The following is a 19,911-nucleotide window of genomic DNA, read 5'->3' as shown; positions in this document are numbered from 1 at the left end:
AATCTCGTATTCATCACTTCACGGGTATAAATGGAACTCACAAGAGGCAACTGAAGATATTTGGTTTATTCATGGCAGAAAGAGCCTAGAGCCAATAGGGTTGCCATGGTTACATCATGTTATGAGCCATCGTGTGTCTTGTGTGATGTACATTTTTAATGCCAAGTTTGAAGAACACTGCTCTAATACTTCTAAAGGTATTCTTGATTCAGACTTTTGTCTTTTTGTGGAACCACTTTTCTCATTTGCATAATACAAAAACGTAAATATCTCTAAAACGAGAAAAGAAATTTCAAAACGGAAAACGCCATTCTTGTTTATTTTGAAAAGCCTTTAAAATGAGCAGCAACTATTTTTTACTTCATATGCTCTTTAAGTTGTCTTTATCAAGAGCTATTTGTTTCTCGAGTTTTTTTAGTGTCTATCAGCTTTCAGAGTTATTTATTAATATGACTTGTTACCGTGTTAAAGTTCAAATAAAAAATGGTAAATAATTATTATAACTTATGGTGCAAATAAACTGTTGGTGGCCGTTGGTAGCGTGCGTGGTAATATTAATTTCCGTCTTGAGCCTTTTCTTATGCACGTTTAGCCAAAATAATCACAAACTTAATTTATCGTGAGAAATAGTCATAGAAAAAGAAAAATAGACATAGAACATAAACTGTGGAAAAGGAACTCGTAGCTTTCAATGACTAAAATGATATAAAAAAGTTATCACAAATGATGCTGTAAGGTAGTAAAACGCTCAAAATCATTTGGCCGTTCATTTTTCTCTCTTCCGTAAAAGTTGTTCTTTCTAAGAAGTCGACCGTCAAAGCTTTAATCGGGCGCGTAAACAAACAAAAAACTAATTGATAAAACATCATTTAGTTTCTTCATCTAATTCTTTGTTTATAGCTTTTAATTTTCCGCCTATTTCAAAAATTCGACGTTTCATAACAATTTATATTGATGTATAGTTTCTCCCCTAAGTCAAGCAATTAAAAATTCCCAAAAAATGAATTTAGAATTTTTTTATATATAAATTTATCGAACACTGGATATGAAGTTAATGCACCAATATTTTCATCGATTTTATTTAAATAATATCCGTACCTTTGAGGTAAAATATTTTGGACTAAACCGAAATATTGACACGTCCAGTGCCATAGTATCTTTGTTTTAATCTCTTCTGACCACACGAAGAAAATTTTGTGATTTCCCTTTCTGTCGTGTGAGACAAATGTCATATCTTCTTTAATTAATTCATCAATCACCATGGGAACTATAATTCGTTTTTTCGTCTTATTTACATGAAAGTTAAAACCAGGCTTTTACACTCTCAACGCCATCAATGAAACCACCTGAAAGATATTACTTTTAGTTTCTAATTTGCATTGGAAGCTGCTCAACCTGTTACAAAAAAGAATACGTTTTCTTCTTCGAGTTTTGCGAATGAAGTTCGCAATTTTCTGGCACAAAAAATAAAATTAAAGGATATCTTTATGACAAAAGTTGCAGATTTTGGAGTTCTTCACCTATACTTGTGAAACTGAGATAAATATAATACATGAATCCCAATATTATGAAGATAAAACACGACACAACACATGCAGGCAATATACGCACAGCCTTGACAATTTTCGACTCTGTCATTGATTAGCTCCTTTCTAACATTTTTAAAATATTAAGTGCCCATTGCCTTTGTGACACAGATGTTACTAAAAGGAATCCTTTAATTCAGTCTAGTTTTCTTTGCAAATAAGCCTTTTTATTACTTTCTTGATGTCCCTCTTTAAAAACGCGTAGACCAGAGGATTCACTGCGGAGTTCATAACTAAGAGACAAGTGACGACCTGGCCAGCAATATCAGACACTTGGCAAGAAAAAGTAAAACACAAAACTAAAGAAATTGCCACAATGTAGCATCCCAAGAAGAACACGACAATGGCAGTTATGAAGGGAGCTGAGCTGTGTTTTTTACGTCTGCGTAAAGTTGCAGCTTCAGTGGATGAGAGGCTAGACTGAACCTCCAATTCTATCGCCGCTTCTTGGTGTGACTGTGCACGTGCAACAATTAGGATACGAACAACGGCATAGAAGAGCAGCACGCAGGATATTATGTCAAAGACGGACACGCTAGCTATTCGTAAAATTTTCTGGACAGTTTTGGACTCTACGGCGTAGGTTTCCACAAAAAGCAACAGCGTTGTCGAGAAGGCAATTAACCATGCTGCCAAGATAACCATTCCAGGGCGTCTTTTAGTCATGGAGGTATTGTATTTGAAAGGATTAACGATGGCGATGTAACGATCCCAAGTCAAGACGCAAAGATTTGTCACCGAAGAGTGGAGGAAGAACCAGAAGAATGCGCTATACACCCTTAAATTACATGCCACTGAGTTAATACAAAAATAACTCGATGGAAAAACAGCGATTCCGACTCCAAAGTCGGCCACTGCCAATGAAAGGACGAACCAGTTGGCCGAGTAATGCAGCCGGCGATTTTTGGCGACAAGAAAGACTACAAAGCCATTTCCTGCTGCTGCTACGATTGAAAGAAGCCAGCCGATAATGTTGAACCAATTTTCCATTTCAACTGACGTTTCGACGTTTGTCGATTTTAATGAGCAGAAGAGCAGGACTAGCAATTAATCCAGCTTTTGTTGAACGCTATCACTTTTGCTGAATGTGGTGTACTTTTCAGAGCAAGTGCGAGGCGATATATTCCGGAGATGTCCCTAACGGCCAATAAATGTTGCCTTTTTTTTTATCCCACAATATTATTGTATGAGTCTAGTTGAGTCCACATGCCGGGTAATTTCCTTATTTCATCAAGGTGAACAGGAACTGGCTGCTTCAAGATACAAACATTCATCTTATGAATCACTCATCATTATGAATTATTATACATTAGAATTACTTTGAAACATGTGATTGGTCGAGAGCATTCAGTCAATATACAGTAGCATGAGAGTGATAAATGATCGTCGCAGTGAATTTCCAATTTAAGCAATTGGAATAAAGAAGCCTGAAAAAAATTCAGGGCTTCAACGGGATTCGAACCCGTGCTTAGATTGGAAATTCACTGCGACGATCATTTATCACTCTCATATACATCCGCAGTCCATATATGAATTATTTCATATACATTAGATCATACAGTAGCATGTGAACTTCGGACATGATAACCCAATATCTGCAGCAGATATTGGGATGTCGAGTTCAAAGTCCGCCTAGTAGTTTCCCAGCCCCTCGTCCGTGTAGTGCTGTCAAACTTTTGAAAATATGGCTGAGCGATTCGCTTCCGTTTCCGAAGAGGAATTGAAAATTTTGATCGACAATAATTAAAGATTTTAAAAACACCAAGAGAACAACAAAAACAAGTGTAAAAATTCTGAATGATTATTTGAGGGAGAAGAACCTGGAGGAACCACAAGATAAAACCGCTTTGGCCAATGTTCTGACAAAGTTAAAGAAGCAGAATTTTAATATATAGATTGTTTATTTGTTAATAGTTGTAATTAGGTTTTTTGGTTTTGTTTTTAAATGTATATAAATATGTTCTATTTTATATATATTAATTACGTTTTTAGTTAGGCAGGTTAGGTGTCCACAATTAGTAGAGGTGACTTTTACCCTCACCTACTACAGTTTTGACACGATAATAAAGTTGTTGTTATTATTATTATTATTATTATTATTATTATTATTATTATTATTAGTTTTACGCCGGCGCTAGAAAAAGTGATGGCAAATTGTTTGAAAACGTATAATAAAACAATTATTGAATTCGGTTTTCGGCTTCGGCAGATAACACAGACCTCGGTTTTGATAATTCACGATATCATGCTCAACCTCATCCATTGTCGATTTTAATGAGCAGAAGAGCAGGACAAGCAATTAATCCAGCTTTTGGTGAACGCTGTCACTTTTGCTGAATGTGGTGTACTTTTCAGAGCAAGTGCGAGGCGATATATTCCGGAGATGTCCCTAACGGCCAATAAATGTGCCTTGTTCTTTTTATCCCACAATATTACTGTATGAGTCTAGTTGATTGCATGCAGGGTAATTTCCTTACTTCGTCATGGTGAACAGGAACTGGCTGCTTCAAGATACAAACATTATGAATAATAAGCAATTTCTTCCAATAAATGTTGCCTTGTTCTTCAGTTTCCCCACAATATCATTGCATGGATTTAGTAGTTTACATGCCGGGTAATTTCCTTATTTCATCAAGGTGACAGGACCTGGCTGCTACAAGATACAAACATTATTAATAATACTGAACACAATAAGCAAGTTGAGTTCTTTGAAATGCAAATTCTGCAGATGGTCATTTCTGTGGCGTTTAAAATCATGCGTGCGAGATGTTTTGTCGCAATGTTTGTTGTTGATCACTGTAAAAAAAAGCACTAGTAGAAATTATGTTTGAATGCACTCACTGAAATCGTCAATGTAATTTTTTTTTTGTTTGATTGTAAGTAGCGTATCGATTATGTAATGTCTTGTTTTATGTAAATGCATTAATAAAAAAAAAATAAAAAAAATGTTTGTTGTTGATTTTACAATAAGGCAAAAATTTGACAGCTTTTTTTATACAAAGTAAGATGATGACTCGTTAATGTAAGAGCTATTTAACGCAAGCTGCGACAAATGCAACGATATAATAACAGAGTGCGATAGTTATTAAAAATGTGACGATTAATACAAAGTTTGACCGAAAAATACTACCGAACGAACGTGACTAAGCACCGACTTCACAAAGTGGCATTGCGGCCACAGCAGAAGAAAACTAACATTTAATTTCAGAATTTAGTTTTTTGTACCTTCTCATAACATCATCCGGTACATTTATTATTTTGTTTCGTCATTTAGTTAAAATTAACGCAGCAAGGTTAAAAAACCAACAGAGTGGATGAAATTAAAAAAAAAACAATTTTAAATGTTTCGTCCTTTGTTTTTTAGATATGTTTTGACGTTTTCGAATGAGCTTTAGGCAGCAATGTGGGGAATATTTCACTAACAAAAATACTTCGATGAAACCTGCACGCTTTTTAAAGCATTTGCAAACACAATAAGTAATGGACAAGAAACAAATACTGGGTAATAAAAGTAAACTCTATGTGTAAGGCATGTTTAATCACTTGCTAATTTGGTACCAATTAAAACTTTCCTTTCCCGCCATAAATTACTTTTGATGTGTCGATAAAAGCCAGTGGGGGCCTATTTATGTGATTATGTTAAACTGGGACAGGTATTTATATTTTTCTCCTCGATAAGGCCAAGTAAAAAAAACAACAACAAACAAATGTTTCCCGTCCCCGCCCGCTTCAATTTTTGGGGCGGCTATTTGTTATAGTTGAGATACAAAAAACCTTTTGGCACCCAGGGTATTATTGACTGAGAAAGATGGAGAGAACAAAAACCAACAGGCGTTACTCCTCAATTAGGTACAAAGAAAATTCTGTAAGAAATGGTTTTTGTCTGCGTATTAATACGAACTCAATCCAAAATGTTAAAGCCTCGGCACGCTAGGTCCGAACTTGAGAGGTCAGGATTTATTTTGCAAGTTCGCCGGCTTCTGGAGAGTTTGAGCATGGAAGGCATAACAAATAACAATCAAAGGCTCTATGAGCAAAGTCGTGAATGTGGTATATTATAAACTGATAGCCCAGAATTAGCCAAAATAAATTTTAAATGTCTGCTAACAAACGACAATTTTTGTAATTGTCTATGAAATCTGTTAACGTACGTCATAGTTGAGTCATGTTTAAAATTCTAGCTGGTAAGGGATAAATAACCCCATATTCTAACTGAAAACTAACCATCCAGTAATCCATCGAGGCCTTCTAGCTAAGCAGTTAAGAAGTGAAGATTATTTCAGAGCTTAAAATAATTAATGCTGAGAGAGACACGTATAGTGGTAACAAGATATGAGGTACCTTAAGATGCTGCGAAGCTGGTAATGGAAAAAAGCTAGGGAATTTTTTTTTCACCAAACTGTTTCACATTTGCTAAAGGGTTCTTTAATTAATAACAAGGTAACTCAGTCATTTCATACAGGACAGTGGTATTATTATATTGTTAAAGAATGGCAGACACTGTGACAGAAGGCAAACAATTAAAAGAAACTAACAGATGCCTCATACATGTGACTTCTAAGAATTGAAATTGGCAGGAAACAGTAATAATAAAGTCAACATAATTTATTATCAATTTAAAGGCCTGATACATGTAACAAATGAAAACTGCTGCTTATTTCCTTTTCTGCTATCTTTACTTGCAACCAAAAAGTTAACTTTACCCCTTTACATGCCACTGAAAATCATCAATGCATTTTAATCAGCCTTATTAATTCGTTTTTAAATAATCTCTATATATTGCCAGCCATCCTGCATAGATTTAGTGGCCATGTTGGATTAAAGGATCTGAACCTTAAAGCTTGTTTATCTTTTACTCTTTGTTTTCAGCAGTCGATAACGATAACTTCCAGCTGTACAGTCTGCTAAAAGTCAATTATAGAGAGCAGTATTCACTGTTTGTGAAATGAGAGTAAATTTGAAATAAAATTCTTTTTCTGATCATGTGTTTCATACAAGTTACTGCAGGATGTTCATTCCAGCCCACACCTCTTGACAGCCTAGCCCCATGCAGAGTTCAGTGATGTGCTCTATTGCAGGATATTGTTTTGGCGAATCTATAAATTAATTCAAAATTATATGTGCCTTGTTAAAATAAATCTGTAGGACAACACGTACAACAAACCATCTATAAGTGTAAGAAATTTGTTATTTATCAGCATGGCATGCAACCAGGTTCCTTTTCAGCTGAGATGACTGCATGCATTTATTAGGCGGGGGGGGGGGGGGGGGGGAAGGCATAGGACATGTACAGAAATCGACGTTAAGGTTACTATTGTTATATTAGTGGCTATTACATTTAAGCAATAGTTTCTTCCCTAAGTCAAGCAATTAAAAATTACCAAAAAGTGAATTAAGAAATTTTTCAAATTTAAATTTAACAAACACCAATAATGCACCAATATTTCCGTCGATTTTATTAAAAAATTAACCGTCCCTTTGAGGTAAAATGTTTTGGACTAAACCGAAATGTCGGCAAGTCAATTGCCATTGTAGTTCTGTTTTAATCTGTTTTGTCCACACGAAGAAAATTTTGCGATTTCCCATTTTGACAAATTTCATACCATCTCCTTTAATTCATTCATCAGTCATTATGGGAACCATAAATTGTTTTTCGTTTTATTTACATAAAAGTTAAAACCAGGCTTTTACACTCTCAACGCAATTAATAAGACCACCTGACCTGACCAACTTTTGAATAAAGTTTTGATGTGACATTCAGAGCTTAATATATAGATTTAGGCACGCCTAAAAGCGGAGCTCCCCATTTATTTAATTTTCACTAGAGGTTACAATGTTTTCATTCTAGTGAATAAGCGGCCAAAGTACTAATGTTTATGGCGGTTTATAGGTGCAAGACAAATTGAAATAGCTCACGGTTAAACTGAATGTCAGCAGTACGACAAAAATAATAATCTTAAAGCGGGGCAAAATCATTACTCATGGCACGAAAAATTACTTTAGAGTACAGTAAATTATCTGCTTTCTAGTAATAGAAAATAGTTTCGCGATCCTGTTATAGTTTCGCAGCAGTTTAGTAGACTCCACAATATCTATAACATTGATATAGGATATATTCAACGTACAGAGTCTGTCGGATTAGCTCAATCGGTAAGGTGCCAGTCTGCGGCTCGGGAGGTCGTGAGTTCAAATCCCAGAGGGTCAAGTTTTTTTTTTTTTTTTACCCCGTAGCAATAAAAACGGCTTGTTTATTATATCAACCCGAATTAGCTTTCGAATGCTCCTTCATGTACGATGCTGGCTTTACAGATAGACACGAAAGCCATCGATCGATTATGGCTCTCAATGTCCACTTTTTGGCGGTCGATTACTTTCTACACGTAATTTTCAGCCACATTTTGTTTTATTGCTTCTTGTTTTTCTTTTCAAACCTCTTTAAATTTTAAAGGCCGCCTTTATACGGCCTTCTTGCTTCACTCTTTCTACCATCAAACTATGGTCGCCATGTTGCGCGACTCCGTACGTATGTACGCCGTACGTGCGCGCCCGCGAACCATGCCGCTATCCATGTTAACCATTTTGATAGTGTTCCTTCTTTCGTGGTTATGGTGCTACGCTTAGGAGCTCCGCTATAAAGTTTAATGTTGAATTTGGCATTTTATACTCAGACTTACACCAGACTAAACAATTTCTATTCTCCTTTACTCGATGTTTTCGTTGTTGCTAAAAACTATGTTGGCGCTACCGGTCCGTGTGCAACCTTTATAGTTCGATAGAACTATCATATAAATATATCCATAAAAAAAACGACACAAATTTTAGTTTAATTTTTTTATTCTAATCAGGCTCAACCTGTTACAAAAAAAATACGTTTTTGTAGGTAATATCTCCTTAGCGAAATAAGTCGCTATTTTCTGCCAAAAAAAAAAAGGATATCTTTATGATAAAAGTTGAGATTTTGAGTTCTTCACCTTACTTTGTTTAAAAAACTGAGATAAAAAAAAATAAAAGAAAATGAATGCAATTAAATCTCTCCGCGGCTATGCCCTTCTACGGCACCTCCTTCTCCTTACACTCCACCTCGTAGCTACGCTCATCTTCAAAGACCTTTTTCTTTCCGCATTTCAATTTGAAAACATATGGCGAGATCTTTCTCCGTGGCAGCTCCTACACTCTGGAATACTCTACCTTCTGACTTAGAAAGCTCCTCGGTGTCCCTTTTTGAAAATAAACTTAAAACTTTCCTTTTTAAAAAAGCATTTTTATAACCTTTTAGCAACATTTTTTAATAGTCTAAGATTTTAAATTTTTTAACCTTTTAACTATTTTTATATTTATTTTTTTTAATAGTTAAAGTACTCGCTTAACTTTAGGATACTTCGCAAAATATTTATATATAAAATACGCAGCCTGATGATTTTACTCCCTATATAAGTGGCGATTGCATTTGTGATACGATGTTACTAAAAGGAATCCTTAATTAGTCTAGTTTTCTTTGCAAATAAGCATTTTTATTTCTTTCTTGATGTCCCTCTTTAAAAACGCGTAAACCAGAGGATTCACTGCGGAGTTCAGAACTAGAGACAATGACGACCTGGCAGCAATATCAGGCACTTGACAAGAAAAAGTAAACACAATACTAAGAAATACCACTATTGCATCCCAAGAAGAAAACGACAATAGCAATTATGAAGGGAGCTGAGCTGTGTTTCTTACGTCTGCGTGAAGTTGCAGCTTCAGTGGATGAGTGGCTAGACTGAACCTCCAATTCTATCGCCGCTTCTTGGTGAGACTGTGCACGTGCAACAATTAGGATACGAACAACGGCATAGAAGAGCAGCACGCAGGATATTATGTCAAAGACGGACACGCTAGCTATTCGTAAAATTTTCTGGACAGTTTTGGACTCTACGGCGTAGGTTTCCACAAAAAGCAACAGCAATGTCGAGAAGGCAATTAACCATGCTGCCAAGATAACCATTCCAGGGCGTCTTTTAGTCATGGAGGTATTGTATTTGAAAGGATGAACGATGGCGATGAAACGATCCCAAGTCAAGACGCAAAGATTTGTCACCGATGAGTGGAGGAGGAACCAGAAGAATGCGCTGTACACCCTTAAATTACAAGCCACTGAGTTTATACAAAAGTAACTCGATGGAAAAACAGCCATTCCGACTCCAAAGTCGGCCACTGCCAATGAAAGGACGAACCAGTTGGCCGAGTAATGAAGCCGGCGATTTTTGGCGACAAGAAAGACTACAAAGCCATTTCCTGCTGCTGCTACGATTGAAAGTAACCAGCCGAAAATGTTGAACCAATTTTCCATTTCAACTGACGTTTCGACGTTTGTCGATTTTGAATGAGCAGAAGGGCAGGACTAGCAATTAATCCAGCTTTTGTTGAACGCTATCACTTCTGCTGAATGTGGTGTACTTTTCAGAGCAAGTGTGAGGCGATATATTCCGGAGATGTCCCTAACGGCCAATATATGTTGTATTGTTCTTTTTCTCCACAGTATTATTGTATGAGTCTAGTTGATTACATGCCGGGTAATGTCCTTAGTTCGTCATGGTGAACAGGAACTGGTTGCTTCAAGATACAAACATTATGAATAATAAGCAATTTCTTCCAATAAATGTTGCCTTGTTCTTCAATTTCCCCACAATATCATTGCATGGATTTAGTAGTTTACCTGCCGGGTAGTTTCCTTATTTCATCAAGGCGAACAGGAACTGGCTGCTACAAGATACGAACATTATAATACTGAACATAATAAGCAAGCTGAGTTCTTTGAAATGCAAATTCTGCAGATGGTCATTTCTGTGGCGTTTAAAATCATGCGTGCGAGGTGTTTTGTCGCAATGTTTGTTGTTGATTTTACAATAAGGCAAAAATTTGACAGCTTTTTTTATACGTAGTGAGATGATGACTCGTTAATGTAAGAGCTATTTAACGCAAGCTGCGACAAATGCAACGATATCGTTACAGAGTGCGATAGTTATTAAAAATGTGAAGATTAATACAAAGTTTGACCGAAAAATACTACCGAACGAACGTGACTAAGCACCAACTTCACAAAGTGGCATTGCGGTCACAGCAGATGAAAACTAACATTTCAGAATTTAGTTTTCTTGTACCTTCTCATAACATCATCCGGTACATTTATTATGTTTTTTCGTCATTTAAATACAATTAACGCAGCAAGGTTTAAAAACCAACAGAGTGGATGAAATTAAAAAAATGTTACGTCCTGTGTTTTTTTAGATATGTTTTGACGTTTTCGAATGAGCTTTAGGCAGCAATGTGGGGAAGATTTCACTAACAAAAAAATACTTCGATAAAACCTGCGCGCTTTTTAAAGCATTCGCAAACACGATACAAGAAACAAAAACGGGGTAATAAAAGTAAACTCTATGTGTAAGGCATGTTTAATCACTTGCTAATTTGCTGTCAATTATTAACTTTCATTTCCCGCCATAAATTACTTTTGACGTGTCGATAAAAGCCAGTGTGGGCCTATTTATGTGATTATGTTAAACTGGGACAGGTATTTATATTTTTCTCCTCGATAAGGCCAAGTAAAAAAAACAACAACAAACAAATGTTTTTCGTCCCCGCCCGCTTCATTTTTTGGGGCGGCTATTTGTTATAGTTGAGATACAAAAAACCCTTTGGCACCCAGGGTATTATTGACTGAGAAAGATGGAGAGAACAAAAACCAACAGGCGTTACTCCTCAATTAGGTACAAAGAAAATTCTGTAAGAAATGGTTTTTGTCTGCGTATTAATACGAACTCAAGCCAAAATGTTAAAGCCTCGGCACGCTAGGTCCGAACTTGAGAGGTCAGGATTTATTTTGCAAGTTCGCCGGCTTCTGGAGAGTTTGAGCATGGAAGGCATAACAAATAACAATCAAAGGCTCTATGAGCAAAGTCGTGAATGTGGTATATTATAAACTGATAGCCCAGAATTAGCCAAAATAAATTTTAAATGTCTGCTAACAAACGACAATTTTTGTAATTGTCTATGAAATCTGTTAACGTACGTCATAGTTGAGTCATGTTTAAAATTCTAGCTGGTAAGGGATAAATAACCCCATATTCTAACTGAAAACTAACCATCCAGTAATCCATCGAGGCCTTCTAGCTAAGCAGCTAAGAAGTGAAGATTATTTCAGAGCTTAAAATAATTAATGCTGAGAGAGACACGTATAGTGGTAACAAGATATGAGGTACCTTAAGATGCTGCGAAGCTGGTAATGGAAAAAAAGCTAGGGAATTTTTTTTTTCACCAAACTGTTTCACATTTGCTAAAGGGTTCTTTAATTAATAACAAGGTAACTCAGCCATTTCATACAGGACAGTGGTATTATTATATTGTTAAAGAATGACAGACACTGTGACAGAAGGCAAATAATTAAAAGAAACTAACAGATGCCTCATACATGTGACTTCTAAGAATTGAAATTGGCAGGAAACAGTAAAGTCAACATAATTTATTATCAATTTAGAGGCCTGATACATGTAAAAAATGAAAACTGCTGCTTATTTCCTTTTCTGCTATCTTTACTTGCAACCAAAAAGTTTACTTTACCCCTTTACATGCATTGAAAATCATCAATGCATTTTAATCAGCCTTATTAATTCGTTTTTAAATAATCTCTATATATTGCCAGCCATCCTGCATAGATTTAGTGGCCTGTTGGATTAAAGGATCTGAACCTTAAAGCTTGTTTATCTTTTACTCTTTGTTTTCAGCAGTCGATAACAATAACTTCCAGCTGTACAGTCTGCTAAAAGTCAATTTATAGAGAGCAGTATTCACTGTTTGTGAAATGAGAGAAAATTTGAAATAAAATTCTTTTTCTGATCATGTGTTTCATACAAGTTACTGCAGGATGTTCATTCCAGCCCACACCTCTTGACAGCCTAGCCCCATGCAGAGTTCAGTGATATGCTGTATTGCAGGATATACTTTTGGCGAATCTGTAAATTAATTCAAAATTCTACGTGCCTTGTTAAAATAAATCTGTAGGACAACACGTACAACCAACCATCTAAGTGTAAGCAATTTGTTATTTATCAGCATGGCATGCAACCAGGTTCCTTTTTAGCTGAGATGACTGCATGCATTTATTTGGGGGGGGGGGGGGGGGGGGGTGGAGGAGGCATAGGACATGTACAGAAATCGACGATCGACGTTAAGGTTACTATTGTTATATTAGTGGCCATTACTTTTAAGCAATAGTTTCTTCCCTAAGTCAAGCAATTAAATATTACCAAAAAGTGAATTAAGAAATTTTTCAAATTTAAATTTAACAAACAGTGGCTATGAAATTAATGCACCAATATTTCCGTCGATTTTATTAAAAAATCAACCGTCCCTTTGAGGTAAACCGAAATGTCGGCAAGTCAATTGCCATTGCATCTCTGTTTTAATCTGTTTTGACCACACGAAGAAAATTTTGCGATTTCCCATTTTGACAAATTTCATATCTCCTTTAATTCATTCATCAATCATTATGGGAACCATAAATTGTTTTTCGTTTTATTAACATGAAAGTTAAAACCAGGCTTTTACACTCTCAACGCAATCAATAAGACCACCTGACCTGACCAACTTTTGAATAAAGTTTTAATGTGACATTCAGAGCTTATAAAGTTTAATGTTTAATTTGGCATTTCATACTCAAACTTACACCAGACCAAACAATTTCTAAAAGGTTTGCTCCTGTTACTCGATGTTGTCGTTGTTGCTAAAAACTAATGTTGGTAAGCTAGCTACCGGTCCGTAAAGTGCCGAACCTTTTTAGTTTCGGATAAGGAACCCTTACTAGTACTGCATATAAATATAGGTTATTCACCAGCCGGGAGGTCCGTATTGGGAAAAACTGTGCCCGATCCGAGGCCGGGTGTTACTAAACTGCGGATTTGCGGACCGCGGAACCTCCGGAACCCGCGGAACTTGCGGAACCTGCGGAACCCATAATTTTATGCTAATAAAAATAAAATAACGAAAACTAAAAAAATATATAAATAAACTAAAAAATCTCTAACACTACTGGCAAATTCGTTTACGAGTATAAAGAAGAATTTGTTAAAAAACTAGAAATAATTGGCGCAATTTACCGTGGAATATGCGCAATCAACTGGACCGAGTCACGTGATATCAAGTCACATGACGCCGTTGCAAATTTCCCTTTCGTAAACGGTCGTTGCCATTTGAAACGGTCGATGCCATTTATACTTTGGACCAAATCGCATGAAAGGATCTTTCAAACTTCTCGAGAGTATCAGATGTTTGTTTAGAAATGTCAAGCGATTCCAAAAATTATTTTGGTTTTCTAGTTGACGAAATATCCGAGCTTCGGTATACCATAAGATCGCTATGTTCTCGACACTTGTAAAAAATTGGGCTCAGCCCTGAAGTGAGAAATATTGAAACAGAAAACTGCAGAAAACCTCACGCAAACGAATGAATGAATGAATATCTCCATTTACTTTAGTAACCTAATGAGAATATTCTATGCCTGTTTAGAAATGCCAAGCGATTCTTAAAATTATTTTGGTTTCGAAGTGGACGAATTCTTCGAGCTTGTGCATACCGGCATGCCGAATGTCGGGAACGTAGCGATTAGTAATAGTAATTGGACTGAGTGGAGTACAATTCAGGGAGTAATCGGGCGAGTAATTTCGAAATCGGCCGAGCGCGCAGCGATTAATAGTATGCAATATTTCTCACTTCCGGGCTGAGCCCAATTTTTTACAAGTGTCGAGAACATAGCGATCTTATGGTATACCGAAGCTCGGATATTTCGTCGACTAGAAAACCAAAATAATTTTTGGAATCGCTTGACATTTCTAAACAAACATCTGATACTCTCGAGAAGTTTGAAAGATCCTTTCATGCAATTTGGTCCAAAGTAACGGCGTCATGTGACTTGATATCACGTGACTCGGTCCAGTTGATCGTGCATATTCCACGGTAAATTGCGCCAATTATTTCTAGTTTTTGTAACAAATTCTTCTTTATACTCGTAAACGAATTTGCCAGTAGTGTTAGAGATTTTTTAGTTTATTTATATATTTTTTTAGTTTTCGTTATTTTATTTTTATTAGCATAAAATTATGGGTTCCGCAGGTTCCGCAAGTTCCGCAGGTTCTGGAGGTTCCGCGGTCCGCAAATCCTCAGTTTAGTAACACCCCCTCGGCCTCGGTTCCAAGACCGAGGGCACAGTTTTTCCCAATACGGACCGACCTAGGTTGGTGAATAACGTTTTAATTTTTTTCCTATACTTTATTTGTTTTTTAAAAGAAACCTAGAAAGATTGTGTCACAAAATCTTTGTTTGTATACGCGCGCCATTTAATTTCAATGTTGAGTCGATCGACGGGTTAGCAAGAGTGTAAAATGCTGTTCGTTATTTAGTTCGAAATAAATTAAATGAACCGTATTTACAGAGAGGTTCAGCATATTAAATTAACACTGAAGAGATTCAATCAAAGAAATTGAAGTAGTAAATATATCATACATGTAAAATCGAGCCAAAGCATTTATATCATTGACAAAACTAAACGCCGATTCCGGCTTCCCGATGAATGTTTTGATAAAGAACTCTGTTCGCAGGATGCTAAGTTTGAGAATTTCCCGAAAAAAAAAACTATCTAAAGGAAAGACAGTTTCGGTATAGCTATACACGCTTGTTTTTCACGAATTAATAAGCTCTGCGTTGATTCCCAGCATAATTATTTTGTGATAAACAGTGCAAAAGTGAAACTGAATGAAATACGAAGTTTGGACGTACGGCACAATATTGTGAGAATTATTTTGGCTGTTTTTAATTAACGAATCTCATTTTCTTGAATAAAGGCAACTAGTGTTTTGTTTTTGCAAAGAAATGGCCGATAAAAAGACAATTTTTACTCAAAATTGAAGTTTAAAACCGGCGCAGCTTATCGTATTAAAATGGCGTTCAAATGATTGCAAAATGCACAAACAACCACTCAACAAACTATCAACTAGAACTTAATTTGTCGATAAACAAAATAAACACTCGCCTTTAGAAGAACTTCGAGGCCTTTAATTCCACTTCTATTCTGTCCTTTCGCATTTACAACAGTTGGTGAGCGGCTATTTCGATTTTGCTGAGCAAATCTTTCATGTGTTCGTTCGTACAACGCTGCAAAATGATTTCGCGCGGAAAGTACACTCGACGATTCATCTCGCAACGGATACCGCCCGCTGTCGAGGGCCGGATTGGAGAATACCGCCCGCTCCCGGAACCAATCAGATCGCAAAATTTGTAGAATACCGCCCGCTCACGAACAAAGTAAAAAATAAAATGTAATATCCAACTCAAAACAAATACGAACGTATACACGAAATATTTGTTAGTACTTATCAGGTATTACTTTTACTTTTAGTTCCTAATTTGCATTAAAGGCTGCTCAACCTGTTACAAAAAAGAATACGTTTTTGTGTACAGGCATAAAAGTGTATTGCCTCTTCTTCGAGTTAAGCGAAATAAGTTTGCTATTTTCTGGACCAAAATATATAATTAAAGGATATCTTTATGATAAAAGTTGCAGATTTTGGAGTTCTTCACCTGTACTTGTGTTTAAAATATGAAACTGAGATAAATTTAATACATGAATCCCACACTTATGAAGATAAAACACGACACAACACATGCAGATAGGCAATATACGCACAGCCTTGACAATTTTCGACTCTGTCATTGATTAGCTCCTTGCTAACATTTTTAAAATATTAAGTGCCCATTGCATTAGTGACACAGATGTTACTAAAAGGAATCCTTTAATTCAGTCTAGTTTTCTTTGCAAATAAGCCTTTTTATTTCTTTCTTTATGTCCCTCTTTAAAAACGCGTAGACCAGAGGATTCACTGCGGAGTTCAGAACTAAGAGACAAGTGACGACCTGGCCAGCAATATCAGACACTTGGCAAGAAAAAGTAAAACACAAAACTAAAGAATTTACCACAATGTAGCATCCCAAGAAAAAAAAGACAATAGCAATTATGAATGAAGCTGAGCTGTGTTTCTTACGTCTGCGTGAAGTTGCAGCTTCAGTGGATGAGTGGCTAGACTGAACCTCCAATTCTATCGCCGCTTCTTGGTGTGACTGAGCACGTGCAACAATTAGGATACGAACAACGGCATAGAAGAGCAGCACGCAGGATATTATGTCAAAGACGGACACGCTAGCTATTCGTACAATTTTCTGGACAGTTTTGGACTCTACGGCGTAGGTTTCCACAAAAAGCAACAGCAATGTCGAGAAGGCAATTAACCATGCTGCCAAGATAACCATTCCAGGGCGTCTTTTAGTCATGGAGGTATTGTATTTGAAAGGATGAACGATGGCGATGTAACGATCCCAAGTCAAGACGCAAAGACTTGTGACCGAAGAGTGGAGGAGGAACCAGAAGAATGCGCTGTACACCCTTAAATTACAAGCCACTGAGTTTATACAAAAATAACTCGATGGAAAAACAGCCATTCCGACTCCAAAGTCGGCCACTGCCAATGAAAGAACGAACCAGTTGGCCGAGTAATGAAGCCGGCGATTTTTGGCGACAAGAAAGACTACGAAGCCATTTCCTGCTGCTGCTACGATTGAAAGTAACCAGCCGATAATGTTGAACCAATTTTCCATTTCAACCGCACGCTATCGCGTGAGAACGTTTGTCGATATAATGAGCAGAAGAGCAGGACTAGCAATTAATCCAGCTTTTGTTGAACGCTATCACTTTTGCTAAATGTGGTGTACTTTTCAGAGCAAGTGTGAGGCGATATATTCCGGAGATGTCCCTAACGGCCAATAAATGTTGCCTTGTTCTTTTTATCCCACAATATTATTGTATGAGTCTAGTTGATTACATGCAGGGTAATTTCCTTAGTTCGTCATGGTGAACAGGAACTGGCTGCCTCAAGATACAAACATTATGAATAATAAGCAATTTCTTCCAATAAATGTTGCCTTGTTCTTCAGTTTCCCCACAATATCATTGCATGGATTTAGTAGTTTACCTGCCGGGTAATTTCCTTATTTCATCAAGGCGAACAGGAACTGGCTGCTTCAAGATACAAACATTATGAATAATAAGCAATTTCTTCCAATAAATGTTGCCTTGTTCTTCAGTTTCCCCACAATATCATTGCATGGATTTAGTAGTTTACCTGCCGGGTAATTTCCTTATTTCATCAAGGTGACAGGACCTGGCTGCATCAAGATACAAACATTATGAATAATAAGCAATTTCTTCCAATAAATGTTGCCTTGTTCTTCAGTTTCCTCACAATATCATTGCATGGATTTAGTTGTTCACATGCCGGGTAATTTCCTTATTTCATCAAGGTGACAGGACCTGGCTGCTTCAGGATACAAACATTATGAATAATAAGCAATTTATTCCAATAAATGTTGCCTTGTTCTTCAGTTTCCCCACAATATCATTGCATGGATTTAGTTGTTCACATGCCGGGTAATTTCCTTATTTCATCAAGGTGACAGGACCTGGCTGCATCAAGATACAAACATTATGAATAATAAGCAATTTATTCCAATAAATGTTGCCTTGTTCTTCAGTTTCCCCACAATATCATTGCATGGATTTAGTTGTTCACATGCCGGGTAATTTCCTTATTTCATCAAGGTGACAGGACCTGGCTGCTTCATGATACAAACATTATGAATAATAAGCAATTTCTTCCAATAAATGTTGCCTTGTTCTTCAGTTTCCCCACAATATTATTGCATGGATTTAGTAGTTTACCTGCCGGGTAATTTCCTTAGTTCATCAAGGCGAACTGGAACTGGCTGCTACAAGATACAAACCTTATAATACTGAACATAATAAGCAAGCTGAGTTCTTTGAAATGCAAATTATGCAGATGGTCATTTCTGTGGCGTTTAAAATCATGCGTGCGAGGTGTTTTGTCGCAATAAGTTGTTGGTGATTTTACAATAAGGCAAAAATTTGACAGCTTTTTAAATACGAAGTGAGATGATGACTCGTAGTACATCAAGGTGAACAGGAACTGGCTGCTTCAAGGCTGCTTCAAGAAACAAACATTATGAATATTAAGCAAGTTCTTTGAAATGCAAATTCTTCAGATGGTCATTTCTGTGGCGTTTTTAAATCATGCATGCGAGGTGTTTTGTCGCAATGTTTGTTGTTGATTTTGCAATAAGGCAAAAATTCGACAGCTTTTTTATACGAAGTGAGATGATGACTCGTTAATGTGACAGCTATTAAACGCAAGCTGCGACAAATATTATCACAGAATTCGATGCAACAATATTTTTACAGAGTGTAATAGTTATTAAAAATGTGACGATTAATACAAAGTTTGACCTAAAAAGTATTCTTTTAAATTCGGCTTGTACAAACGACTGCTCTGAACTCGTAAACAACTTAGTATTTATTTATGGAAAGGGGTCGGACTGTAGTTACCGAATAACACGCCTCTTCTTCTTCGAGTTTAGTGAAAAAGTTGTTGTTGAACTTTGTACACGAAGAAAACTATTTTCAGCTCTAACTGTACAACTGTACAATTTGTGTAACTGTTTTTGTTGTAGAAAAACAATGTTTGTAATTTTTATATTGCTCGCGCTGTTTTATTTTGGCCAGTTCACGTTCGGTTAGTAACGAAATTTTGGACAGAAAAGCGTTTTCGACATCGCAATTAGCTCGAAGGTTTTTATGCTAATACCTGAAACGCGCAGTCGTAGTCATTACGTAAGCCTAGATACATCCAATTTGACGTTTTGACAGAGATTGACAGCTAGAAATCTGGCCACTTTAAAAGAGAGCGAGCTGCTTTACACACCAGAGAATTGAGAACATTATTCCCAGAAAAGGTTCTACGCCGGGGTGTAGTGATTATTAAAGAATGTGAATCAAGACGAAGTTGACCGTCATTCCTGTTTAAAAGTGGAAACTGCTAGTCCCCCTTAACCCGCTTTTAACAAAATGTGGTATTTTAAGAAGTCGACCGTCAAAGCTTTTATCGCGCGCGTAAACAAACAGAAAAACTAATTGATAACTCATCACTTAGTTTCTTCTTCTAATACTTTGTTTATAGCTTTCATTTTTTCGCCTATTTTAAAATTCGACGTTTCATAACAATTTATATTGATGTATAGTTTCAAGCAATTATATATTTTTTAATTTAAATTTAACGAACACTGGATATGAAATTAATGCACCAATTTTCCCGTCGATTTTATTAAAAAATTAACCGTCCTTTTGAGGTAAATATTTTTGGACTAAACCGAAATATCGGCAAGTCCATTGCCATAG

General features: G+C 36.5%; 2 protein-coding genes and 1 pseudogene across 5 annotated transcripts; all 3 read right to left on the bottom strand.

Annotated features, from left to right (window-relative positions):
* Nucleotides 1-53: 53 nt before the first annotated feature.
* On the bottom strand, nucleotides 54-18,136 carry LOC144666939 (octopamine receptor beta-2R-like). 4 transcript variants are annotated; one of them, XM_078528391.1, is made up of 2 exons: nucleotides 16,038-18,136; nucleotides 54-1,395 (listed from the first exon to the last, which is right to left on the bottom strand). In XM_078528391.1, the coding sequence occupies exon 1, from the start codon at nucleotides 17,259-17,261 to the stop codon at nucleotides 16,413-16,415; it is 849 nt and encodes a 282-aa protein (XP_078384517.1). In that variant the 5' UTR covers nucleotides 17,262-18,136; the 3' UTR covers nucleotides 54-1,395; nucleotides 16,038-16,412. The 4 variants fall into 4 exon arrangements, with proteins under 4 accessions (XP_078384517.1, XP_078384525.1, XP_078384506.1 ...); XM_078528399.1 differs by having other exon boundaries at nucleotides 54-1,520; nucleotides 16,191-18,136; XM_078528380.1 differs by lacking the exon at nucleotides 54-1,395 and adding an exon at nucleotides 12,867-13,205 and having other exon boundaries at nucleotides 16,003-18,136.
* LOC144666959 (octopamine receptor beta-2R-like) lies at nucleotides 1,589-2,802 on the bottom strand. Its single transcript, XM_078528412.1, has one exon. The coding sequence runs from the start codon at nucleotides 2,574-2,576 to the stop codon at nucleotides 1,728-1,730; it is 849 nt and encodes a 282-aa protein (XP_078384538.1). The 5' UTR covers nucleotides 2,577-2,802; the 3' UTR covers nucleotides 1,589-1,727.
* LOC144650347 (octopamine receptor beta-2R-like) lies at nucleotides 9,072-10,229 on the bottom strand (annotated as a pseudogene).
* Nucleotides 18,137-19,911: the final 1,775 nt, after the last annotated feature.

Source organism: Oculina patagonica, chromosome 1 (genome assembly GCF_052425735.1).
Source record: "Oculina patagonica isolate OP01 chromosome 1, crgOcupat, whole genome shotgun sequence".
Taxonomy (NCBI): domain Eukaryota; kingdom Metazoa; phylum Cnidaria; class Anthozoa; order Scleractinia; family Oculinidae; genus Oculina; species Oculina patagonica.
This window is presented reverse-complemented; position numbering and strand designations above follow the sequence as displayed.

Excerpts from the sequence above, each read along its gene's own strand:
- LOC144666939 (XM_078528391.1), bottom strand. The coding sequence starts at position 17,261 with ATGGAAAATTGGTTCAACATTATCGGCTGGTTACTTTCAATCGTAGCA.
- LOC144666959 (XM_078528412.1), bottom strand. The coding sequence starts at position 2,576 with ATGGAAAATTGGTTCAACATTATCGGCTGGCTTCTTTCAATCGTAGCA.